Genomic DNA, 27,279 nt, shown 5'->3' with positions numbered 1-27,279 from the left:
TATATATACCACATCGTCCAAGATTTTAAATACACTCTAACTGTCCTTCCCTTCTGTCTTCATTGTCAAAGGATGCTTAACAGTAGAACACATCAGGTTGGGGAATGGCTCAAGAATTTCTGTGAAGTCAGTCTGTCTTAAGTGCTAATAAAACCTTTCCTCCCCCAGCGCTGTATTTACTCTGTAAATAGCCAGCTCTCATCTAGACCATGAAGTTCTCAGGCTGGATGACAGGTTAACAGATTAAATTTTGAGCTTGTGTTTTCAATTACTAGTGTATATCGGTATAACTATCATAGTTTAATCAACTAATCACCAAAGGAAGGTGTTTTGGATCATCTGAGTGACTAAAGCTGAGGGTGGGAGGCCCCTGAGCATTTTACTACTACCACCATTTAAAATTTCTTTTAAGTTTATTTATTTTAAGAGAAGGGGAGGGAGCACAGAGACAGGAAGGGGGAGACAATCCCAAGCAGGCCCTGCACTGACGGCGCCAGGGCTCGAACTCATGAACCGTGAGATCGTGACCTGAGCGGTAATCAAGAATCATATGCTTAACCAACAGAGCCACCCAGGCGCCCCTTAGAATAAGGTCTGCTGGTTTAAGCAAGAAGGATTTTCCAGGTTTAAAAATAGATGGGGGCCTATAAATAAATACATGAACTCCAAAAGTTAACATGTTTTGGTAAATGCAAAACATTTTTTCCTACTCGGAGAGGGGCTCTTTGATTTATATGAAAGATAAACTCTTAAACACCTTGGGGTGTTATGAAGTAAATATTTAAATGGGGAGAGGGGCAGAATGGGTGAAGGGGAACGGGAGATACAGGCTTCCAGCTACGGAATGAATAATCAGGGAATCAAAGGGACAGCACAGGGCATAGTCAGTGGCACTGTAATAGCCTTGTACGGTGACAGACGGTAGCCAAGTTGGGTGACAGACGGTAGCCAAGTTGGCGGTGAGCACAGCGCAACACACTGAGAAGCTGAATCACGATGCCATGTTGTACACCTAAAACTATGTACCATCGTGTGTCCACTATACTTAAAAAAAAAAAACACCACCAACTTTTTTAGAGCACTATTTCCACTTACTGAAAACGTCACACTTTTTTGGTGTTCAGCCTGCCTGTCTCCAGCCCATGTCCAACAAACCGCAGCAATATTTACTTTCTATTTCAGTTGCTATTTTGTCCAGTCTTATATTTTCCAAGTTTAAGGACTGATAATGAAGATGAATAATTCTTGATTTTTGCTTAATTTTAAGGCCTACTGGACCTCTGGGAAAAACAATCTAGGGAAGAAAGATTTTAATATATTTAACAATTTTCAGTATCTAAAGGGTGTAGTTTCATACTCTGTGGACATAAAAATCTTTTCGCAGCTTTCTCTAATTCAAAAGAGGAGATAATACGAGCCCTCATGTGTCTGAAAATGACGCCTCAAAATGTATTACTGTGTTTACAGTTCTCATATCAGTTTATTTGGAACTGCAGGTGGACAATTTCAATATTGATTTTGACTAACTTCACAGGCAGACTGGTGATGTAGGGAAAAGAACCTCAAATGGGTCCTTGTTTAATAAGTATTATTGTTCCAGTTTAAAACTAAGTCCAGGGGCGCCTGGGTGGCTCAGCCGGTTAAGCGTCCAGCTTTGGCTCAGGTCATGATCTCACGGTTCGTGGGTTTGAGCCCCGCGTTGGGCTCTGTGCTGAGAGCTAGCTCAGAGTCTGGAGCCTGCTTCAGATTCTCTCTCTCTCTCTCTCTCTCTCTCTCTCTCTCTCTCTGACCCTCCCCTGCTCGCACTGTCTCTCAAAAATAAAAAAAAAAATTTTTTAAACCAAGTCCAGGTACTCAAAGGAGAAAACTAGAGTATACCAACTCCAAACACATGGATTGTTAAATATTTCAGTGTCAAACAGAAAGTGTTAATTTAAAATATAAGTAAAAAAGGGGCGCCGGGGTGGCTCAGTCAGTTGATTTTGGCTCAGGCCTCAGGTTCCTGAGGTCGAGTCCCGAGTCAGACTGCACTGACAGCCTTGGGCCTGTTGGAATTCTCTCTCTCTCTCTCTCTCTCTCTCTCTCTCTCTCTGTCCCTTCCCCATTCGTGCACGCTCTCTCTCCCTCTCTCTCAAAATAAATAAACATTTAAAAAATCATAAAAAAATAGAAGTAAAAGGAATCTACACTTTAGTCCTGACACCGTGCTTGGGATGACTCTTTGCCCAAAGAGGTTCCCCCCACATGGGTGGTATTATTATATGAGGCAATGAAAAACTGAGCCTTAGATGTAAAATGGAAGCTATGTGTTATGTTAACTGTAGGAATTCAAAACAAAACAAAACACGGCTGTGTTCTCATAGATCAAACCAGAGTGACAGGGCTCCCAAAGGATGGTTTCATTTCGCCTTAATGTTACTCATTCAACTGCTAGAAAGGAAACAGCTCGGCCGTTATGCTAGATAGTGGAAGGTTGCTAACTCCACCGTTTTGCTATTTGAATAGTTTTACAGTAGTTGACAATACTGGTTTGGGAAAGGGAAGCTTTTGGGCAGATCCTTGCATTAGATCTAAACCCTGAAACCCTTCAAGATCACTGATTCCCTTTTTGTTTCCTTCTCCACCCCCACCTCCCCACCAGCTCGGTTGAGACACAGCTGAATTAGAACGCCGTGTCAGTTTCAGGTGTGTGTTGATTTGATGCATGTATATTGTGAAATGAATGCCCGCCCACGTAATTACCATCTCGAGGGGTGATGAAAATACTTAAGATCCACTTCCTCAGCAACTTCCAAGGATGTAATACAGTATTAACTAAAATCACTGTGCCGTACATTAGATCTCCAGAATTTATTCCTCTTCTAACTTCAAGTTTGTACCCTTTGGTCAACATCTTCCCATTTCCCCCATCCTCTGGCCTTTGGCAACTACCATTCCACTCTCTGCCTCTGTGAGTTTCTAGGTGCTTCATGATCGTGAGATCATACAGTGTTGGTCTTTCTCTTTCTGACTCATTCCATTTAGCATGATGCCCTCAAGGTCCATCTATATTGCCCAAAGTGGCCAGATTTCCTTCTCTCTGAATATTGTGTATATGTGCCACAGGTTCTTTATCCATTCTTATGGATCGGTCCGTTTCATATGTTTTTGTGTTATAATTAGCATCTCTTCATTTCAGCTTCAGGAACCACTTTCAGCCTTTCTTGCCTGGCAGGTGTAGTGGGGATGGACTCCTTCGGCTTTTGTTTGCCCGGAAACGTCTTTATCGGTCCTTCATTTCTGAAGGACACCTTTACTGGAGTGCTCTTGGCTGGCAGTTTCCTTCATTCAGCTCTTTGAATGCTTCATCGTACTCTCTCCTTGCCTGCAAGGCTCTGCTGAGAAATCCACTGATGGCCTTATGGGGGCTCCCTTGCCAGTGACCAACTTCTTTCCGATTGCTGCCTTGGGGTTCTTGGTCTTCTGATGGTTCTATTAAAATCTGTCTTAGAGAAGCTCTCTGAGTGATCTGGGGATCTATGAGTTTCGTGAATGTGGATGTCCAAAGCTCTCCCCAGATGTGGGACACTCTCAACCATTATTTCTTGAAATAAAAGTTTTCTGTCGCCTCTCTCGCCTCTCCTGGGACTCCAAGAATTCACAGCTCGCTTCTTTTGATGCTATCCCAAAGATCATGCCCGGAGGCTTCTTCACGCTTTCCCTTTCTTTTGTCTTTGTTCTCCACTGAGGACAAAAAATCAAAGGTCCCAGCTTGTATTTCACAGATTACTTCTTCTGCTCCATCCACTCTGTCTGCAATGCTGCTGAATTTTTCACTTCATCCGTTGTATTCAATGCCAGAATTTTTTTTAATTTCCTGTGTTTAACTTCCTGTTTTGTTCTGGTACTGTTCTCCTGGTTTCCCTGAACTCTCTGTCTTAGCATAGCTCATTAATCTTCCTTAAAATAGCTATTTTGAATTCTTCATGAGGTAAATTGCAGATCTCTAGGACTTTGGCACAGGCTACTGGAAGATTATCGGGAGCCTTTGGTGGTGCCAGGTTTCCTTCATTTTTCCTGCTCTCTGAAGTCTTTTGCATGGCCATCTTTGCATCTGAAAAAGCAGTCACCTCCAACCATGTTTACTGACTGACTTTGGGAGAGAAATACATTCCATCTGTCCTGCTAGGGAGTCTGTGGCTTTCACGGACCTCCTATGGTTACACTGGCTTCACACTTATTGCTCCCTTTTGTGGCAGATTTCTTTTTTAATGTTTATTTGAGAGAGAGCGAGAGTGAGAGTGAGAGAGCGAAAGAGCAAGAGAGCACACACAAGTTGGGGAGGGGCAGAGAGAGAGGGAGACACAGAATCCGAAGCAGGCTCCAGGCTCCGAGCTGTCAGCACAGAGCGCAATGCAGGGCTCGAACTCACAAACTGAGATCATGACCTGAGCTGAGGTCTGACGCTTAACCGACTGAGCCACCCAGGCGCCTGTTTTGCAGCAGATTGCTGAAGCTTGTATGCCTTCTCCCCATCATGCAACACACCGGGCCAAAGTGCTAACACTCAAGCTGTGGTCTCTTAGTGGCCCACATCTTCTGGATGGCTTTCTAGTCGTCTGCCAAAGCCTGGTCTCATCACCCATCAGGAGCACACGCAGGGAACTGGCTCTAGGATAAAAGTACGTGCGGGGTTTAGATGCACAGAGCACTGAAGGTGCCCGTGGGCTGGGTGGGGGTGGGGGAATCCATGAGCTCCGTGTCCTTAGTGCATTGCCGGCAGGCTTCTAGACGGAGCCTGCAATGCAGTTAGTAGGACCCATGTCTCTTTAAGGTCCTCTAGGAGTGTGATGTACTCACACCTCTCCCTGCCCCTCGGCATGCAGCTCATGAGCCGTACCCCAGATGGGGCGAGAGAGAGATGTGCCCCTCTGGCAGGCCTTGTACCGCTGCAGATGCCCAGTGCCCACTCACATGCACCCCCTTGGTCTCCGCCGAAGGAATCATGGGCAAGAAGGTCTCCCTGAGCATGGAGCTGTGCCCCCTTGGGGAAGGGGTGACGTGAGTTAAGTCAAATTGTTCCTTTCGCCCTCTGCGATGCATCTGAACTTGTATTTGGTCTGCTCCGACAGCACACTGGAGCTTTGCAAAGGGCCTCCTGGACGTGTCCACCAAGGTCCTCTGGTCTGTGGATGGTTATCGAAGACAGGGCTCTCCAGGGGCTCGCAGACCACAGCTGAGAAGGGCTCGGGCCAGCTGACAAGCCACGACACGTGCTGGATCCACGGCTCCCACAGAGGCACTTCTGTCCACGGACAGATGCCAAATTGTTGAGGGGGGGAATACAGGAACATTTTCTTGATGTGCTGACTCCCTATTATTTAATTTGTTAGGTTTATTTTTTTAGAGAGAAAGAGAGAGCAAGCACGCGCGAGAGAGAGACAGAGAGAGAGAGTGAGCACGGGAGAGCAGGGCAGGGGCAGAGAGAGGGGGAGAGAGAATTCCCAAGTGGGCTCCACATGGGCAGCACAGAGCCCGATGCGAGGCTTGAACTCTCGGACCATGAGATCACGACTTGAGCCAAAACTAAGAGTCGGACGCTTAACCGACTGAGTCCCCCAGGCGCCCCCTGACTCCCCTTTAATACCAAAGTATTGCTGCACTAGAGGGGCTACAGAGATGTAACCTGTGTGCAGTCTCTGGTGAAGCTGAGACAGACGAGGGGAAAACAAGGGAGCTGTATTAACCAGAGCTTCTCATGAGCCCTGAGAAGAATTCGATATGTGGCTGTCCTCCAGGGAGACAGTCTTGGAAAATAAACAGTGGGCGTCATGCCGGGCCCTGTGCGACTTAACTTATTCTTGTACTCTCAATGAAAGCAGAAGGCAAAACGAATATGCCAGTTTTCTTTTGTAACAACTTCTGTTTGAACACCGATTGCGGCTCAAGGTGAACACGGTTTTCGGAGCTCAATGGTATATCCTGCTCAAGCTCCAAGGAGAAAAACTACCAGGCTGCGGAGCGCCGCCCTGTCTCTAGAACAGAAATCTCTTACTTTTTCGATGAAGAAACTCGGCGACCAGAGCTGCCACGTGCACGTAACACATCGCTGCCTGGAAAAGGAGGACAAAGAAAGAGCGGTCAAAACACGTTCCAGAGCCTTCTGTAGGGGTGTGCTTAGGAAACGTCTGAAGTGGTCACCTCTGAGAAATCTCCGTTTTTGACATGAATCTTGGCCATGCTGTCAAGCCAGGTTTTCCTGAGCTCCGGGGTGCTTGCGTAGGACTTGGCGAGGCTATACTGCAGATCGATTAGCATTTCAGGATCTTTCTCGTGCTCCTTCATTTGAGCCGTGGCCATAAGGACAGTACGGATTCTCTTGGTCAAGTCTTTGACTTCTGTGGGAAAAGCAGTTGCCTAATTTCAAAACAAACAAAAACGAAGACATGTTTATCAATATTACCCATGTGCTCTAAGCCCTGGCACCCAATCCTGGGAATCACATGACCTATATATTCCTTGTTACAGTTCTTGGTGCATCACACGTCTAAAGAGCTTTGTTTTTTGTCTTCTTTTTACGGGGCACCCGGGTGGCTCCGTTGGTGGAGCATCGGACTATTGATTTCGGCTCAGGTCAAGATCCCAGAATGCTAGGATCGAGCCCCGTGTTGAGCTCTGCACTGAGCACGGAGCCTGCTTAAGAGTCTCTCTCTCTCTTTCTCTCTCTCTCTCACTCTCATTCTGCCACTTCCTCTGCTCATGCTCTCTAAAATTAAATAAATAAATATAAAAAGATAAAGAGCTTTATTTTTTTTAATTTTTAATGCTTTTTATTTATTTTTGAGAGACAGAGAGAAACAGTGCGAGCAGGGGAGGGTCAGAGAGAGAGGGAGACACAGAATCCGAAGCAGGCTCCAGGCTCTGGGCTAGCTGTCAGCACAGAGCCCGATGCGGGGCTCGAACCCACAAACCGTGAGATCTGACCTGAGCCGAAGCCGGACGCTTAACCGACTGAGCCACCCAGGCGCCCCAAAGAGCTTTATTTTTAACACTTATTTATTTTGAGAGAGAGCATGCGTGCACGGGAAAGAGCGTGAGTAGGGGATGGACAGAGAGAGAGAGAGAGAGAGAGAGAGAGAGAGAGAGAGAGAGAGAATATCCCAAGCAGGATCTGCACTGTCTGCACAGAGCTCAACACGGGGATCCATCTCACGAACTGTGAGAGCATGACCTGAGCCGAGATCAAGAGTCGGACGCCTAACTGACTGAACCACCCAGGCACCCCTAAAGACGTTTAAATTAAATTAATTCTTTTCAAAATGTCCCATTAGCTCTGGCTTCAAAGGCCTTAAAAGCATGGATTCTAAAGCCGGACTCCCTGGCTCAGAACTCCAGCTTCCCAGCGGTACTGGAAAGTACTGAACAATTACTGGTCCACAGTAAATTCGACAGCCAGGAGAGTTATTCGCCATTCTCGGGAGATGTTAGTTACAATGGTAACTCAACACTGACAGCTCACTATGTAGTAGGCAACAGTCTTAGGTGCCTTACAGGTTTTTATTTTTGTAGCAACCCTATGAAATAAGTAGCATTTGACAAAGGAAAATTGAGGCACATGGCCGGTAAATGGATTGGCAAAAGCATCACAGTTGCTTACGTGGTAGAGACAGGATTTAGACCCAGACCTTCTGGTTCCAGAGTGAATGATCTTAGCCAATTTTCCGTCCACACATACCTATCCTGTCCACTAACTGCCACACACACTAAGGTAAAGACCTTATACCAATATCATAACAATTTCCACTTCTACAGCTAAAAGGTTGTGAATTGCAGAAAACCCTAAAGAGTTAATAACAGCTTCTCTCAAAGTGTGGTTTTTCAAAGTGTCTTCTTGCTCCCTGCAGAAATAATAATTATATATAACCGAGTTCCTTCTTACACCCTGATAGCCATCTCATTTACCGGGGTGAAGGCAAACTTGTTGTAACAGGGTTTATTAGTGATGACAGCCTTACCAGAATAAAGTGAGGTCATTTCAGAAATGAGTCATGAAAAAGCCAAATTTTATGTACCAAGGAATTAAGAATGGTCACAGTGGTAAAATAAACTCTCTGAGTATAAGATCCTAAATGACAGAAAATATTTCTGTGCTCCTGGGATTAGTTAGAGCATATGCTGATCTCCCGGGGAACCAGTAGAACTGGCTGAAAAGCAAACTTTCCCAGACTGAGAACGGCTGGCACTACTCAGCATTCTTTTTGCCGAGGGTTTTTTTTTTTTCCCAGTCTAAACAACGTTCCTATGGGAATTATTTTTGGTACATAGATTCTACACGTCCCAAACATCAAGTATGCTGTGACTGTGAGCTTTTTATTTTCTCCTTACGGTTTTTCACAATATTGTCAAATTATCCTGGAGGATGACCTTTCCCAAGAATGGGGATGACCCCCTGGGGAGGGAAAGTCTGCAACAGGCAAAAGATTCTGCTCTTGCACGTACGCATCACGGAAGATCAGAACCTGTTTTCCATGCAATGAGACAATCGCATTTAAAAAAAATTTTTTATGTCTTTATTTTACTTTGAGAGACATAGAAAGTGAGCAGGGGAGGGGCAGAGAGAGAGGGAGACACAGAATCTGAAGCAGGCTCCAGGCTCTGAGCTGTCAGCACAGAGCCCAATGCAGAGCTTGAACCCACGGACTGTGAGATCGTGACCTGAGCCAAAGTCAGATACTTAACCGACTGAGTCACCCAGGTGCCCCGAGACAATAGAATTTTTACAATGCATTAGGTTCTAAATACACGGGGGAAGAAAAAGGAACAGTGGTCAGGGTCTTGCGTTTGGCCCCAGCCAGCTGTCAGAGAATGACAGCCTTGGCCTTGGGTTTGCCAAAACATATATACAGCAAGCCATCATAGGTGCAAAGATCATTCTTGAGACTCAGAAGACTATCGGGTAAGGAATCCCTTCTGGGTTATTCCTCCTTTATTGGCAATGGGGCAGTTAGCTGTTGGCTCCTCTACGTGAGATCTTGTGAAAGTTCAAACTCAGTGCTTCGTTAACCAATACTATACATGGTACCAGTAGCCAAGTGAGAGTCAAAAAAGAACCCATGGATTTTCTGAGCAAGCGTAGAAACCAAGCTTGGGAAAAAAGGCCAATCCTACCAGCTCGAACAACTATGTATACACAATATAGTCATACATCCATCCAGTCAACTAATGCTGAAGATCTGCTATGTACCAGGCAGTGTTCTGGGGGTACAGACTGATGGTGCTAGATGGAAGAGAAGGTTCTGGATGCTGTACAAGACAGAGCCTTGACTCATGAAATTCACACTGTGTATACACCCTGTGCCATCAAAAGCCGTGACTCCAATATGAGTCAGGCAGGAGGGTAAACTTCTCCGACAGTGAATGTGGTCCTAGTTTCTTACTTGTGGTGAGCACATACCTTCATAGGTCTGTCACTGTTGGCGAAATTATTGATAATGAATAAAGACTCCTGAAATCGCAGTCCTCCGCTTAGTGCCACGTCGGCGATCAGCTGGCTCACAGCGATTATGATCTGTGGGAGGAAGCACATGGTGGTTTTCGAATGTCTTCTGAACAAATGCTGCCGATTTTCATCTCTGTAGGAGCCCATAAGTACCCGTATGAAATGCTTTTTTTGGGGGGGGAAAATTTTAAATGTTTATTTATTTTTGAGAGAGAGAGAGTGAGTGAGCATGAGTAGGGGAGGGGCAGAAAGAGAGGGAGAAAGAGGACCAGAAGTGGGTTCTGTGCTGATAGCAGGGAGCCCGAGGCGGGGCTGGAGCCTCGAGATTATGACCTGAGCCGAAGTTGGATGCCTGAATGACTGAACCACTCACGCGCCCCTCAAGTGCTTCTTTTAAAAATGCCCGACAGGGGTGCATTTGGTTAAGCATCAGACTCTTGATGTTGGCAAAAGTCATGTTCTCATGGTTTGGGAGATCGAACCCTGCATTGGGCTCCGTGCTGATGGAGCGTAGCCTGCTTGGTATCCTCTCTCTCCCTCTCTCTCTCAAAATAAATAAGTACACTTAAAAAAAATTTTAAATGCCCCACAGTTCCATCCTAATCTAGTCTCTTCACACAGGAGGGGTTTAAATTCTTCTAGTACAAGACCAACTCCAAAGGTCCCGGTTACTGCGCCTGGGTGGCTCAGTCGGTTAAGCATCTGGCTTTGGCTTGGGTCATAAACTCACAGTTCATGGGTTCGACCCCACGCTGACAGCTAGCTCAGAGCCTGGAGCCTGCTTCAGATTCTGTGTCTTCCTCTCTCTCTGACCCTCCCCTGCTCGTGCTGTCTCTCTCTGTCTCTCAAAAATAAATAAAAAACAGAAAAAAAACTTTAGACAAAGATCCTGGTTACAAATGATATGGGGACTTCTCTTGGTTTAGAGCTGAACAGCCTGATCTGAAATGGTTTTCCAAATCATGACCTAGTAACGATGGTGGTCAGGCCCCCACTCTGAACATGCTCTGCCAGGGAGTAGGTCTGGCCTAGCCAGGAATAAATGACATTTGTCTTTGATGGTTTCTCACTGCCTTTCACTGGTCTATTTCAATATCGTTTTTTTTTAACTTTTTTATGTTTTATTTATTTTTTGAGAGAGAGAGTGACAGTACAAGCAGGGGAGGGACAGACAGAGGGAGAGACAGAATCTGAAGACAGTATCCAGGCTCTGAGCTAGCTGTCATCACAGAGCCCGGCATGGGACTCGAACCCACGAACCGTGAGATCATGATCTGAGCCGAAGTTGGATGCTCACCCGACTGAGCCCCCAGGCGCCCCTCACTGGTGTTTCAATGTGTCACACTCGCAACTCCAGGACCTCAGCTCCCTTCTTGGCTTTGGACTGGAGGTCTGACTGGCTTAGACAGCGGAGGACAGAAGGGCCTCTGATGGGAATTTTAATCTCTCAAGCTCCCTTGGATGATCACCTAAATGATCCACTTAAGGTGTTGACCACTCCCGGGAAGTAGGCCTCTGTAGGAGCAATGAGCGCAAGCTCTAGGGTCCAATTGCCTTCGGTTCAAATTTTGACTTTATCAATTCCTCACCATGTGACTTTCAGGAAGTTATGGAACCCTTATGTGCCTCACTTTCCCCAATTGTAATATGGGGGTGATGACAATAACTGTTTGAGAGAGCCCTTATGAGGACTGAAGAGACATAATCGGACTCTGAGTTAACTCTTTACTGAGCACTTACTATATGCCAGAAATGGTATGAACTCTTCACATTTATTCATTTACATTTCAACAAGTGACTTGCACGAACTGATGCTCTGACCCAGAAGAATGGACCTTCGTGGGGAATTTCAGGCATTAGCGGCATCTTTACTGCAGAACCATTTTGGGGAAAGTGGTATTTGAGTGACATCTCATAAAAGCAAAGAGTCAAAGCCCTAATATGTAACGCCAGCCCTTATATCCAGAAGGTCCTACATGGCTGATTAAAAAAAATTTTTTTATGTCTTTATTTTGAAACACAGAGGGAGAGAGAGCAAGTGGGGGAGGGTCAGAGAGACAGGGAGACACAGAATCAGAAGCAGGCTCCAGGCTCCGAGCTGTCAGCACAGAGCCCAACACGGGGCTCGAACATACAGACTGTGACATTATGACCCGAGCCGAGGTTGAATATTTAACTGACTGAGCCCCCCAGCTGCCCCCCTACATGGCAGACTTCGACAGGAAGCATACACCTCTATCAGACTGTCCCGTTACTGAGGACATTTTTAGAAAGCTGCTTATGGTTGTTTCCCATTTATAGCCCACACTCCAATCAACAACTTCAACGGATCCGACTATGGCAGTGATGACGGAAACGTGGCCGAGGACTGCCCGTGGCACAAATATGCCTACTGTGTTTAAGAAGTCCTAACTGTCATTCAGTTCAGAGCTGTGTCATCAAATAAGCAAAAGAAATGTAAATTTTTTTTAAATTAAAAAAAACTGTTAATGCTTATTTATTCTTGAAAAGGAGAGACAGAAAGAGAAAGAGAGAGAGCAAGCATGAACAAGGAAGGGCAGAGAGAGAGAGGGAGACACAGAGGCTCTGAGCTAGCAGCACAGAGCCTGAGGTGGGGCTCAAACCCATGAACCACGAGATCATGACCTGATCAAAGTCAGATGCCTAACTGACTGAGCTACCCAGGTGCGCCTTGAAATAATTTTTTTAATGTTTGTTTTTGAGTGACAGAGAGAGAGGGCGCAGAAGTGTGTGTGAGGGGGTAGAGGCAGAGAGAGAAAGGGGACAGAGAAATCCTAAGCAAGCTCTGCACTGACAACAGAGAGCGCGATGTGGGGCTCGAACCCACGAACTGTGAGATCATGACCTGAGCTGAAGTTGGATACCTAGTCGACTAAGCCACCCAGGTGCCCCAGAAATGTAGATGTTTAGTAACAACCACCATGCACTGTCTACTACGTGCACGCTAGGCCCCGTCCCTGGCCCTGCACCCACCTCGTGAGAACCGCACAAGGTGAACTTCGCGTGGCCTCATGTTACAGATGAGGCAAACGGTTAAAGGCACATGGAGCAACTCGCCTAGGGTCACCTAGGAAGCAAGTAGCCGAACTAGGATGTAAACCCAGGTAGGTCTGATTCCAAAGCCCATGCTTTCCACTAAACCTTGAGCCGTCTCTCATTCTTTACGAACCGGGCATGCTGGGACGTGAAAAACAACTAAGTGACCTGTCACGGTACCGTACGGGACCTAACCAGCTCTTTGCTCTAACAAATGTTCTGTCTGGTATTTCATCAGCTCATTTAATCCTCATGAAACCCTATGAGGTAGGTACAGACATTTAACCACTCTTTAACCTATGAAGACGCTGAGGCACTGAGAGACTAAGGAAGTCGCTCAAGGTCACACAGTGAGTGGGAATCTGGGAATCCGAACTAGAGTCTGGACTCTTAACATCTACAATCTAGAGCAGTGCTGTCCAACAGAAAGAGGTGAGCTACATATGTATTTTAAAGTATCTAGGAGCCACATTAAAAGGTAAAAAGAGGGGCGCCTGGGTGGCTCAGTCAGTTAAGCATCCGGCTTCGGCTCAGGTCATGATCTCACAGTTTGTGGGTTCGAGCCCCGCATCGGGCTCTGTGCTGACAGCTAGCTCAGAGCCTCGAGCCTGCTTCAGATTCTGTGTCTCCTTCTCTCTCTGACCCTCCCCTGCTCGTGCTGTCTCTGTCTCTCAAAAATAAATAAAAAACATTAAAAAGGTAAAAAGACACAGGTGCAAGTCCATATATTTTACTTAACTCAATTACGTCCAAACTATCACGTCAACATTGAGTGGATATAAAACGATGGAGGTATTTTGCTTTGTTGCACTCACTCTTCGATAAAGACAGGATAGAAGAAAGAAGAGGAGTTTTGATTTTCACTGACCTGCAGATGTGTCCTCAAAAAGGTTTTCCTTTTGGTATACTCAAAGTTGTTTCTCATCAGGAGATACAGAAGTGCAGACGCTTCATTCCTGGTGGAGCTGATCTTCGAGGTGCAGCATTTCAGAACCTCATAGCAAAATGCGGCACACATGTTTACCCTTCCTTTGAAAAAGGCCGAGGGAAACTAAAGAATAGGAAAAACAGAAGTAAGTACCTGAAGGCCCAAGCCCCCAAATCACTCGTCTATCCAACACCTATGACCTTCTTACTCAAAACTGTACTGGGTGCTTTGAGGATACAAAACCAATGTAATGCTGGGGCTCTGCTCCGGCGAACCAGAGACTGGCACGCGGTAATAACAGAACAATTCAAGTCGGTGGACAGGTCACGACACAAATGTGCGGGATGGACCATAAATGCTACAGATCTGAGTAGAGTTCACGATGGTCTGGAAAAGATGATAAGTAGGTTCTTTTGTTTTTGTTGCATTATTTTTTTTGTTTTTTTGAGGTGGGGGGAGAGAGAGAAAATGTGTGAGCATAGGAGATGGGCAGAGTGGGCAAGAGGGAGAGAATCCCAAACAGGCTCTACACTGAGCACAGAGCCTGATGCAGGGCTCGATCCCACAACCCTGGGATCATAACCTGAGCTGAAATCAAGAGTCAAACGCTTAACCAACTGAGTCACCCAGGCACCCCAATAATGATGAATGATTGCTTGGTCTCAGTTTTGGGCTTTGACAATGGGAAGGACAACCTGCATTATTTACTCTTTTGTTTTGTATTTCAACAGTTCCCTATATTATAAACTCCCAAATGCTGAGATAATTATCGTGGGAATCTATTCAGCAAGTAAAGTTGATGTTTTAACAAACTGGGGTATAAGCAAAGGGTATGCCCACAAACATAAACACGGTGTCTTCTACTCATAAATAGTGTTGAGTAAGACACATTTTGGCATTAGAAAGAGTGTACAAAAGTTCTGCTCAGTTGTCAAAACGGCCAAGTGGTCTGAAAATGTATCGGTCTGCTTTGTGGAAGATAAACTACTCACTATAACACAGGCTTCTTACAGTCTCCCATGCTTATATGTCTAAGTAAGTGGAAGTTGCTTCAAGGGCACACAACAGATTTTTTTCAGGGAGTGTGAGGCTAGAGGGCCACCCTTTCAACATTATTCCTTGGGCATCTTGAGTTTAAACCCACACTATAGGAACCAATTTTTTTAAAAATGTCATCTCTATGTCCAACGTGGTGCTCGAACTCCTGACTCAAGAGTCACATGCTCCACCGACCGAGCCAGGCAGGTGCCCCAAGAAGCTATTTCTTTTTAATGTTTATTTATTTTTGAGACAGACAGACAGACAGACAGAGTGTGAGCAAGTGAGGTACAGAGACAGAGAGAGAGACACAGAATCTGAAGACAGGCTCCAGGCTGTGAGCTAGCTGTCAGCACAGAGCCCAACATGGGGTTTGAACCCACCAACTGTGAGCTCACGACCCGAGCCAAAGTTGGATGCTTAACCAACTGGGCCACCCAGGTGCTCCCCTCCCCTGCCCAAGAATGATTTCTTTTGAATCGCCTTAACACTGAGTACAATGCTATGCAGATAATGAATGTTTAATGAACGTTTTCTGATTGTTGATTGGGAAATCCCATCAACCGTTTCACCAGATTGGACCAAATTCTGCTGGGCAGGACTCTCTAGGATGAAAATAAAGGTGTAAGGGAGGGCATGGGAGCGGTGTAGTTAATCCACCATCATTGGTTTCTACCTCCATCACACTCCTCGGAGCGGGCAATGCCCGAAATCATCACTGACCTCCTAACTGCCAATCCCACCGGATTTCCTTTCCTCCTCATCTTATCAGACCACTCCATACCTCATAATAATGTTGAAACTTTTTGCTCCTCTGGCTTCTAGGAGAGCCTTCTTTTTTACCTTTCTTCCTACTTCTGTGACTGTTCCCCTCTCATTTCCACGGAGTTCTTTTCTAGCCCCTTCCATGTGGTTTTCCTCCAATGTGCTGCTCTTGACCTTTTGTGTGTCGGCAGGAAGTGGGGGTGTCTTCTCTACATGTTCTCCAGGGGAAATTAAAACACTTCCCCGGCTTCAATGACCACTTGTATGCTTCTGATCTCCCTGGTTCACTATGTTCCCGGGAAACTGGGCCTTTCAGTTCCCAGAATTTCTGGGCCTTTGCATATATATGCACGATCCTTCTCAGAGTGTTCTTCCTTGAGCTTTTCAAATAGCTGCCCCCTTTCCGTATTTAAGGTCTCATTTTACAAGGAACGAGCCAGCCTAACGTAAGGGATCTCCCACAAATCCTTGTCCTCTAGCTTAGCACCTTTGGTTCCTTCCTAGAACTTGTAATTATGAGCTTATTTACTTATTTATGTCACATAGTCTATGTACTTGTACAGTGCCAGAGAGGAGGTGTTTGGTACATCCAGAATGTATGGACGGATGGACCAACGGACGACTCCAAGTCTAGCTCTCTAACCCAGATCACTCTCAACAGCGAAGATCCACACATTCCACTGCCAGTCCTGACAGCTCTAACTGGACAGACTCAAGGCACCTTAAACTCAACAGATCCACAAACCAGAACTCCGTAGCTTTTACCCCAAATGTAGTTCTTTCTCTCTATCTCACACCAGCCACCCTACTCCACCATCCACTCGGTGGCCTGATGACCGAATCCTATCAGTTCTGTTTCCTCCCACGTCTTATGTCTGCCTCTGACTGTCCATCTCCACGGTCACTGCCTTATTTTAGGTCCTCTTCTCTTGACAAGCTTATTGTAGTAACTCTTTCTCCCACCTTTATTTAGTATTGTCACTAATCCACCTTCCATACTACTTTTGAGAGAGTTCCCCCCCCCCCCGTTGGCACCAAGCTGCTCTTAACACAGATCTGTTTGTGTTGCTTTCATGCTTCCTGATGCCTAAAAGGGGGAGTCTAATCCCTAGAATGAGTCCACAGTGATCTGGTCCCCATTTACCGCTTCAGTCTCCTCTCTTGCTCAGTCCATACATAGTTCTATCGCTACTGCTACAGGGAAACATCTGCCAAATTAGACCATTGCCCCTCCCCCAGTGCACCCTCGGTTCCCTATACTGACTTCTTTTATTCTAATGGTATTGGTGAAATGTGCATACACGCGCGTCTGTGCATATGCGTTTGCCTCTACTGGACAAAAGGCCCTTAGACTGTGTCCCTGACAAAGTACCTGACACCAACAAGTACCTACCCAGTAAGTGGTCAATGAAATATTTCTGAATCTCTTCCCTCTAGCTTCTTATAATGTGCTTCTGTTGAACTCAGTTCTCCATATACTTCTTAATTCAAAAATTACATTAAGGAGGGGCAATTAAAAAAAACAACCTTCGGGGCACCCGGGTGGCTCAGTCGGTTAAGCATCCCACTTCGGCTCAGGTCATGATCTCACAGTTCATGAGTTCGAGCCTCATGTCGGGCTCTGTGCTGACAGCTCGGAACCTGGAGCCTGCTTCGGAGTCTGTGTCTCCCTCTCTCTCTGCCCCTCCCTGCTCACACTCTTTCTCTCTCTCCCTCAAAATAAATAAACATTAAAAAAAAAGCCAACCCTCAATCCCATCTCAGTTCTCTATCAACTAAATGCAATAGGCTGCCATCCAAAGAATGATGACAAAAACAAGTTTTCCACGCTTCGCCATCCCGCTACGCAAATCAATGAATTGAATGTCTTGGTCTGGTTGGAGTACACATGCCAGAGTGGAGGCCTAGATGCTGGCTTTCCATCATTTTAACTCCATCCTGGTTATAATGTTTTTCATTACGTTTAAAAGCTATCAAAAGCAGAGCCGAAGCCAATTTTTGCTACCGCTTTCAGTCCTATTTATTCCTAAAAGCCTGGTCTGAGGTTTTTGTGGAAATGACATCAGCAGCTTGAAAACGTAGAGCCCGCAGACACAACTAGCATTGAAAGGCAGAATTCATTCATCTGAGCACAGACTGAAGGACTCCCATAGGCAGGACATCAACGTCTCAAGAATTCTCTCAAAAGAAGCAAACTACAAGAAACACTGGCAAAGTCGGTAATTTGAAAATGATATTTTGCAAAGGAGCCTGCTGATAAACGGAAGGAATGACAAGGTGAAATAAAATGCAAAAAGCACAGGGGTGCCTGGGGAGCTTAGTCGGTTAAGCATCTGATTCTTGACTTTGGGTTGAGCTCTGGATCTCACTGTCGTGAGTTGGAGCCCTGCACTCGGCTGTGTGCCTAGCGTGGAGACTGCTGAAGATTCTCCCTCTCTCCCTCTATCCCTCCCCCACACGTGGATGGGGGACGCTTCCCTCTCACAAAAGAATATATAAATAGAGGTGCTTGGGTGGCTCAGTCGGCTAAGCTTCTGACTTTGGCTCAGGTCATGATCTTGCAGTTTGTGGGTTCGAGCCCCACGTCGGGCTCTCTGCTGACAGCTCAGAGCCTGGAGCCTGCTTCAGATTCTGTGCCTCCCTCTCTCTCTGCCCCTCCCCTGCTCGCACTCTGTCTCTCTCAAAAATAAACATTAAAAAATTTTTTTAATAAACGAATTAATTAAAATTTTAATTTAAAAAAAAGCAAAATGCCTGTTCAGATTGTAAGGGGTTCTTGGTTGGGTCGTCTTCGTGTGTTGTGCTACTCTGCACCCGTACTTACAAAGGCAACGCTTGATGGCTTCATATTCTGAGGTTGGTACGCATCATCACAACGATCACCGTGGCCCTCTTTTCTTCACGCCGCGGATGGAGCCCACTAGCAGCTAGAAAGCTTTTCGCCTTACCTTACTGATGAAAGCTCGCAGTGAGGCAAAAACATGTTTCAGTGACACTTCAGACTGTCCATTTTTAAGAAAAGCGAGATGGATATCAAATACTTTTTTCATTAATGGGTTGTGGCCATCATTATTTAAAAGCTGGCTCTGCGAAACGACAACAAAAATCCATTTTGCAGAAACAGTTGATGCTGCCCCTCCCCCAACGAGAGAGCGCCCCTCATCGGGGGAGCCCTCACCCACACCTGTTTATCAGACCACTACCCGAAAGTTCCAGAAAAAGTGTGATATAACTTAAAGACATCTGTGCCATCTTTCGACTTGGAAATCTTAAAATACCACACAACCTACATGTACACTTCATTCCACCACTTTAAACAGGTGAAAAAACTTACTTTTCCAACGTAACACCATAAATACAGAACTAGTAAGAGAAGAGTATTCTCTGCGAACCGCTTAATATTTTTTTTCCAAAGATTTTATTCTTTGTAAGTCATCTCGACAGCCATCATGGGGCTTGAACCCACAACCCTGAGATCAAGAGTTACATGCGCCACAGAATGAAACAGCCAGGCGTCCCTATTAACCTATTAATATGATGCAATATTCACCAGGCTGCTCCTCAATGAAGAAATCAGTGAATTAAAAATGGACACAAGGTAACCAGCCTTTGTATTTCTTTGAGGAAGGCTAAATAATGTAAGAATTAAGAAAAATATCATTTCTATTTTAAAGTCTATTATCCAATTTACTTTTACAAGTTTGTCTAGTACAAGATGTATTTAGCTACTGGTCATAAATTAAATCCTCCTGGAAAAGAGATAATAAGGGGCACCACAACTGAACACACTATGTAAAATGTTGACCCCTCGAAGAGAGAGACATAAAAGAAACAACAAATTGTAGAGAAGTAACTAGTGGTTTGTGAACCTTTTTCTTTTTTCTTTTCTTTTCTTTTCTTTTAAGCACTGATTAACTTCTCTAGGCCTACCATCCCTGAAGAAACTAATTAGGGTGTTACAATTTGACCCAAAGTAACAACAAAAAAACAAAAATAATACACAAAACTATGACAGCGCTAACTGATGGTAACATCAAGAGCTAGAATCCCTGCATGGCATAAGACTTTTCTGGTTCTTTCCTTAGTCCACTACTTCAGGGTGCTGTGGTGAGAAACATGGATTCTTGGGAAGACTCGCCCGGATCTGAATCTTGATTCTGACACTGACCAGCTAGGCGACTGCAAGCCTTAGTTTCCTTATTTTAAAAGGGGGATAATAACAGTATCTGTATCACAGAGTTATTCTGAGGATGAAACGCAATGTCATATTTGTATTTTTAAGTTTACTGAGTTATAGTTTATGTCCCATTGGGGCGCCTGGGTGGCTCAGTCGGTTGAGCATCTGACTTCGGTTCAGGTCATGATCTCACAGTCCGTGGGTTTGAGCCGCGCATCGGGCTCTGTGCTGACAGCTAGCTCAGAGCCTGGAGACTACTTCGGATTCTGTGTGTCTCTCTCTCCTGGCCCTTCCCTTGCTCGTGCTCTCTCTGCTCTCTCTCTCTCTAAAATAAACAGTAAAAAAAATTTTTTAACTTACCTATTTTATATATATGACTTAATTGTTTTTATGAAATTTACAGAGGTGTTCAACCATCACAATCTACTTTTAGGGCATTCTCATCACCTCAAAAAACGCCCTGGCTCCCATTTGCAATCACTCCCCTTTCCCACCCCCAGCCTCACAATAAAAAGTGAGTTAGTATTTGTAAAGCACCTAAGATGATGTCTGACCTCTACCAAGACACGTTTGTCAAGAAAGAAGTATGAATTTGGGCTGCATTTTACTCATAACATACTTAATCCTTGATAAACAAATTCCGTAGTCTATTTCTTATTAGTATCTAACTCTGTTGTCAAGGATCATAATTCCCGGCCCAAAAAACCCTGGCCAGGTTTCCATGGTAAATCTGCAGGGCTGAAGCAACGAACTGAATTACACAGAGGGAAGGAAAGAATCGATCCGGGTAACTCAGGAAAAACGGGCAAGATTCTCTAATGTTGAGTTCTCCCACTGATGTTACATTCTGTTACAGTCAGGTGATTTTCCCTCTTCAAAGCTGTCTAGTCGTTATCTTATTTAACTGCCCTCACAACCCTGCGAGATCCCGGCTTTTGACCTTCCCCTTGTCTATAGTCCCGGCAAGGATGGTTTATATGAGGGGCAGGCATCTGAGAAAAAGCGCTAGGCGCGTGGCCAGGGAAGCCAGCAAGCTGGCCTGGACGTCACCTAGCCCCGGCAGAGCACCTCATCACGAGGGGCATTTGGGCAAACGGACTCAGTCCTAGGTGGTGCTAAAAATGACTGGGTAGATGATTCATAAAAGTATGACGGAAAACGGTTTTTTAAACACACAAAAGTCAAACAGCAGAATTCAAGAGGCGGAAGGGAAGCTTAAGGGCAAATTAACCCAAACCTCTCCCTTTATGGATGGGGGTCAGGGAGTCTCTATGAATTCCCAAGGTCACACAGCAGCAACTGAGGTCTGTCGTGTAAGTTTCCAGACTGTTCCTTCGGGGCTTTTTCACTACACTCTGCTGCCTCTGACTAATTACTTGGCATCTCTTGTTTTCTTTGCAATGACACCAGCTGAATTCTAACTTTTCCTTTTTACCTTGAAGCACTGGGTGAAAAACGAGATGGTATCTAGTACTGTCAGGGACACTTCGGTAGCCGTATTGCCTTCCAGAAGCGCCTGATGGAAAATATCCGCTTCGGTCGTTGCAGAACCTAAGGTTTAGAAAAGTAAATTAAAACTGCCCCAAAGCAGAGATTCACATGACAGTTTTGAATGATTTTTTTTTCTTCCCCGAAGACTCGGAGGGAGACGAGTGAGAAGGAAAGCCGCTCTGGATGCTTGCAGACGTAATGAGTGTCGCTGTATTTATTCCTTAATCAAATACGATCCTTCTTCATCCACTCCGCTAATTCTAACGTCAGCTCTGTATTAACAGCTCTGCGACACTAAACTACGTGCCCACGTCTTCGGAGACCAGATTTCAGTGATGAGCTACGGTGACGTAACTAGCAATGACACAGGAAATTATGTGCACAAAAACGAGAAATAGAAAGGCAGCTACATCACATACGGCGCGGCCCCATGGGCAGAGGTTTTCAATTATGCCAACGGTAGGAGGCTGCTTTCAAAATCAGAAAGGAAACAAAGCGACTAGGCCAACCGAAGGAAGTGGGTCCATTGTATTTTTACAAGCAACGGGAACAAAGCTGAAGGCTGTAAACGTGTGCTGCTTTTTTTTTTTTTAAAGGTCTTGAGTCTATTATTAGCTCAGGATCCATCTGCTCAGGACATTTGTTTTTATTATCAGTCCTTATTACGAAACCAGCATCGCTGGCTTCCTTTTCTGTGACCTCCCGAGGGCTGTATGGAAATGAAAGTTTTCTCTTTGACTTTTTATTACTATTTGCTTTTTAGAGGATTGCTTCCATTTACAGAGCCCTCTGGTTTTCCCAGCTGCACAACATTTCTCTCCCAGTCAGATTCTCCACGTCAATATTCCAACCCGTGTGAAACAGACCTTTGTCAAAATAGTATTTACAGTTCTTCGATTCCTGCAGTCAGCTCAGTATGCATGATCCCTTAAAAATCACCGAATAGACAGACATTATATACACTAAACAGATTTTACGTATACTATTTTATCAAGATGCTATTTTCCATGCTGAGGGTTCAGAGCCTGCTTGGGATTCTCTCTCCCTGCCCCTTCCCTGCTCATGCTAGCTCTCGCGCACTCTCTCTCTCTCAAAATAAATAAACTTAAAAAAAAAAAAGAAAGTCCTTAAAAAAAAAGATGGCACTATTTGCATTGAAGTTTAACAGTGGGAATGAATGCTATCCAGTGTAAAATAATATGAGAACAGCAATTAGTGAGAAAAAGTTCATTTCTTTAAGACTGAACTAGCGGTGGTTTTTCACCATGACCTAAAATCACTGGAAAATCCATGCACATTTTAATAGACATCCATGTTTGGTGCAAGGACCGTATATAAACACAAAGGCACGCAGATATACCCATGAAAGTAAAGTCATTTCCAGTCGGACTGGTGATTTAACCTAGAAGAGCTTTAAGGTTAAATAGGATTACGTGTATGCTTCAAATGGGTATCCTACCCACATTTTTACTTACTGTGATTCAGTGTAAAGGAACTTTCCAGGCTACTAAGATGCTGGAGTCGGGCCTGCATTCCTCCTGATCTGTTTCGCAGAGCTGGCATGGTTTGCGATTTTCGGTCTATCCCAAGGTGCTTTGACAGCCAGGCATCATGCACCCTTAAAATAAATTTTAAAGTTAGGAAATAGGAGTAGTCTAATAATAGATTTCATTAGATTTTTTAAAAACTCATAAGCAATTAGGTTGCCACATAAACAGTCTACTATGTTCAATTTTCTATCAACTACTATTACTTGGTGTGAATGAGGCATCACTGGAAACTGTATGGAGTTTTAATGTGTATTTATTTTTTTATTTTTTAAAGACTTTAAAATAATCACTACACCCTACGTGGGGCTCAAACTTACAATCCTGAGATGAAGAGTCAGATGCTCTACAGACTGAGCCAGCCAGGGGCCCCTTAAAGTGTATTTAAAAGGGCTTTTACTTTGAGAATATAATGAAAGAACTGAGGGGGAAGAAAAGGTTCTTACTTCCCTCCTTCTCAAAAACATCAGAGTCAAGGGGCCAACACTCCAGGAAGATTCAGTCTTTTCTCAAAAGGTGGGGAAAGGCAGGAGTCCGAGAAAACAGTGAGAGGGGATGCTCAGAGTTGAAATGCGGTGGGGAGAGTTCCTGGGGTTAGGTGTGCAAGAATGCATGCCAATCCCTTCTGTTGCTGGACTGGAGTTAAATCTGGATCGGAAACTTTTACCCTGTAACCATGTCTAGTAATGGGTCTGCCCATTTTTGTTCCCCTTCAGTTTTAAGACTCCATTTAACAAAATTACAGCTGGGTCACAGAAGACCTAAGGAAGACAAGGAGTTTGACTCTCCTCTAGTAAACGGAGTGTGAAAATCAGCAGGATCGTGGTGGTGAAAGCTCACGGTGGTAGTTGCCACACCAGCTCCAAGGGATGAGGAAAGACGGTGGAAATCGTCACCTGAATGACCTACTCTTAGATGTTCATGAAAGTGAGCAAGAAATGACACCCAAAGTAGTTTTTGGAAGTGCCATGGAGTTTAAAGTTTTTAAAAAAGAACTCTATTTGAGCTCTTTAACTCTACCTCTAAAATATAACTTACTGGACTAAGTAAGCTTTTCCTTAGGGTCCCTCACACATTTTCTGAAGTACTTACCTCATTAAGACTTAGGTAACCAAAAGAAAAGAGCTGATACAGAAGGCAGGTCCCAATTGCTGTTGGGGATTTCTATTTACCTTAGTAGCTGAAGTCAATATTGACAATTTGTTGCTGGAAATACCCCCCTCACAGCTGCCCCACTTTATGATTTCCTGCCTTCCCCTGGATCTAGGCCCGTTCTCGCCTCTTTCAGAAAAGACGAGCATCTGCTCTAGGATTAGAACAGAAACTCTGCGTATCAGGCTCACCGTCACCCTTTGGAAAGCTTAAAAAAAGTATTGGTTTGCATTAGTTTAATTTACACTTTGAGTTGAGGTATATTAAATAAATCATGGGTACCTTCATGTGAACTCAAAATGAACACTCTAGGTTTTACAGGCTGGGATCGAGACTGCCCTCTAGTGGAAGAGAAGGGGAAAAGTGGAAATTGCAGTGGGAATTACCTTGCTATGTTTCTTTTCCCCATATATCTAAAGTGAAACAAACATACTCTAGAAGAAAAAAAAAAAAGCACATTAGTAAGATATTACCGCACTTTACATTTTAAGACGTGATATCTGAAAACTCGGGTGTTACGAAGAATGGTCCACGTAAACCATATTATAGCAATATGTTTTGGTATACAGACATATACCCGTAACAATTTGTGGGTTTGTGATATTACATCTTTCTAGATTTATTTGCTACAACCACGTTAGCACCAAAAAGCCCCCATGTCTTCACACATACAATTCTAACGACAGTTAACAAAACCTGTTAATGCAAAGGGTGATTCTACATTGTGCTCTATTAACGTTTCACAGCAAAGATCTCTGGTGTAGCCAATAATACCTAAAGAGGAGCTTCTAAAGTCCTAAAAATTGGAGCAATTGCTATATTTTGATAATGGCATTAAAATGCTTTCTATTATTTAAAATCTCAAATACATACGTCAGTCAGGAAGACTGCACGCTAAACTCTGACGTACCCAGCACCCACCAGCTCCAACAGTTATTAACTCATGGCCATTCTTGTTCAACATCTACTCTGAACGTGTTCCCTGCTCTCCCTCCACTCTCCCTACCTCCTACCTGGTTTTTGAAGCAAACCCCCAACATCATATATTTTCATCAGTAAATGTTTCAGTATAGTTCTTTTTTAATGTTTATTTATCTTGACAGAGAAAGAGAGCACACATGAGCATGGGAGGCGCAGAGAGAGAGAGAGAGAGAGAGAAGAAAAAGAATGAAAACATCCCAAGCAGGCTCCGCGCTGAGAGCTCGGAAGCCGGAGCCCAATGCAGGGCTCAAACTCACAAACTGTGAGAGCATGGCCCGAGCTGAAAGCAAGAGTCGGACACTTAACTGACTGAGCTACCCAGGCGCCCCAGTATAGTGTTTTCAAACACCTTAACTGCCATTTTGTTTGCTGACATCTGCAAAATTTCAAAAGCCTTTAATAAGCATGCGTGGATTAGTCTCTTTTTGTTTTGAAAGACACGCACCAAGAAACATCATTTATGCACGCTACTTATTTATTTTTAAAGTAAGCTCTCTGCCCAGCGTGGGACTCGAACTCACGACCCTGAGATCAAGAGTTGCATGCTCTACTGACTGAGCCAGCTAGGCGTCCCTGTGTGCTATGTATTTAAAAATTTCTTATATTTCATTCTAATTTTTCTTTTAGCATTGAATAAGGATGTACAAATAGTTCAGCAAACAATCTAGGGCAACTTCCCACCCTGACCTAGGGCACAAGACTGGATTTCCCCCCAACTGCTTTGGAATGAAAATGCATTATATATGTGTGTGTACATATATATAATATATACACACACATATATGTATATACACATATAATATATACACATACGTATATATACATATAATATACATAACATAACATATATACATACATATGTATATATACATACACACACACATTTCTGACGTTGGTCGAATTACTCAGCTCTACAGAGGAGTACAAATTCCAAATCCCAGCCATTGAAGCTGTTCCCTTAAGCCAGCATTCGCTCCAAATGAATGCTTTCGGACAGCTGATGACACCTCTAGTTTTCCAGATCGCAGCAAGACTGCTGCTGTGCTGAGGGACAGTCTAGTCTTAGCTAATTTCTGTGATCTCCTAAGTATTTGGCCTCCATGTCATCTGCTATCTGTGTGAAGAGCCTACAGGCCAGCCTTGATGCTACCAAAATAGTTGACTGTTTCCTACGTTATTAGCAAATTCGCTGTTGGGAAAAAAAAAGGGTTATTATTTTAGCCCCCAAATAAGGAGAACATTTATGAAAATAAATGAATATAACTTACTCTAGAAGTATGAGAATGTTTATGAGCTCCTGAGGAGACACTTTATTCCAGTAAGTTAAGAGAGTATCTGAAAATGGAATAAATAAAGTGGTGGATCTTGAAATAAGTAGAGCAAACAGCACACAGTGCACCCCAAAGTACCAATGACCTCGCTTCACCGACCATCCACTCACAGCCAGCTGTTTTATCTGTACCCTCCGCTCCCACCTCACTGCCCGGTACACACGCTGTAGTTGGTGGACTTATTTCCAAATGTACTGCTTCAACTGTCATTCTTTTCACAATTATTTTTATTTACTTTGTAAATATTGCTTTGGACGGCTGATAACTAATCTTCATATCATCCCTGAAGACAGAGGAAGGGAAACACGTGGCGGGGGGGGGGGGTTAATGAACTTCAAACTGTATGCAACAGGGTGTGCTTACGTATATTTTTCCAAGGGAGAGTCAAGTACCTTTGCCTGCTACTCAAAGGGCTCTGTGACCCAAAAAGTTTGAGAACTGTAAGCTTTAGAAGAGAGATTTTTTTCCCCTCTTTGTCTTTGAGTTATAAACTCTGACGTCCTGGTAACACGTAAATACACACACACACACACACACACACACACACACACAGGGTTAAAAACAAAACAACAGGCTGAGGAGTTGCTTATGCTAAGCCCCACATCACCAAGCCAAGACAATTCCAGTTACCATGCTCCCAGGAATGGACTCTTAAACTGGTCAATTAGGCATCGCCTGGTCAGCACTAGGAAGGCGACCTGCCTGGAAGAGCCCCGGCATCCCCTAAAGAAGAGGGACTTGGCAATAACCAACCCGTTTTCTGTCCTTGTATGAACTTTCTTGTCCCAGCTCCCTTCTGCCTATAAAAGTCTTTCCTTTTCTTTTAAAAAAATTTTTTTAATGTTTTATTTATTTTTGAGAGAGAGAGAGAGAGAGAAAGAGAGAGAGAGACGTGAGCAGGGGAGGGTCAGAGAGGGAGACACAATCCAAAGACAGGCTCCAGGCTCTGAGCTGTCAGCACAGAGCCTGGCACGGAGCTCGAACCCACGAACCATGAGATCATGACCTGAGCTGAAGTCAGATGCTCAACCAACTGAGCCACTCAGGTGCCACAAAGTCTTTCATTTTCTATAGTTCCTTGGGAATTTTATCTGCTAGATTGCATGCTACCTGATTCTAGTCAATTTTTGCTTAAATAAACTCTTAAAAATATGAATATTTTTAAACCATATGTCCACACACATATATCGAACTATTTCAGATATAAAAATCCCTACAATCTATCACATATACTTCTCTTTGGACCTGCTTCTTTCTTTGCATTCAAATAGCTACTTATACTTATGGAGAATTAAAAAAGAGGAGGGGGGCAGGAAGGGGGAGGAGGGGGAGAG

At 44.3% G+C, this 27,279-nt stretch overlaps 1 protein-coding gene and 1 non-coding gene across 6 annotated transcripts in view; both read right to left on the bottom strand.

Annotated features, from left to right (window-relative positions):
- The window catches only part of DOCK11 (dedicator of cytokinesis 11), a 203,363-nt gene that overhangs the window by 32,854 nt on the left and 143,230 nt on the right, over window positions 1-27,279 (bottom strand). For all 5 annotated transcript variants that reach the window (XM_029930644.1, XM_029930646.1, XM_029930645.1 and 2 more), the window contains 9 exons: window positions 25,883-25,949; window positions 24,020-24,067; window positions 22,410-22,552; window positions 20,879-20,994; window positions 18,215-18,352; window positions 13,404-13,586; window positions 9,434-9,547; window positions 6,181-6,396; window positions 6,035-6,092 (listed from right to left, as the gene is read on the bottom strand). In XM_029930644.1, coding sequence (XP_029786504.1) covers window positions 6,035-6,092; window positions 6,181-6,396; window positions 9,434-9,547; window positions 13,404-13,586; window positions 18,215-18,352; window positions 20,879-20,994; window positions 22,410-22,552; window positions 24,020-24,067; window positions 25,883-25,949 — 1,083 coding nt within the window. The remainder of the gene's footprint in view (window positions 1-6,034; window positions 6,093-6,180; window positions 6,397-9,433; window positions 9,548-13,403; window positions 13,587-18,214; window positions 18,353-20,878; window positions 20,995-22,409; window positions 22,553-24,019; window positions 24,068-25,882; window positions 25,950-27,279) is intronic.
- On the bottom strand, window positions 25,111-25,183 carry TRNAK-CUU. The gene has a single exon. It is a non-coding gene; the product is annotated as a tRNA-Lys (tRNA).

This window comes from Suricata suricatta, chromosome X (genome assembly GCF_006229205.1).
Source record: "Suricata suricatta isolate VVHF042 chromosome X, meerkat_22Aug2017_6uvM2_HiC, whole genome shotgun sequence".
Classification (NCBI taxonomy): domain Eukaryota; kingdom Metazoa; phylum Chordata; class Mammalia; order Carnivora; family Herpestidae; genus Suricata; species Suricata suricatta.
This window is presented reverse-complemented; position numbering and strand designations above follow the sequence as displayed.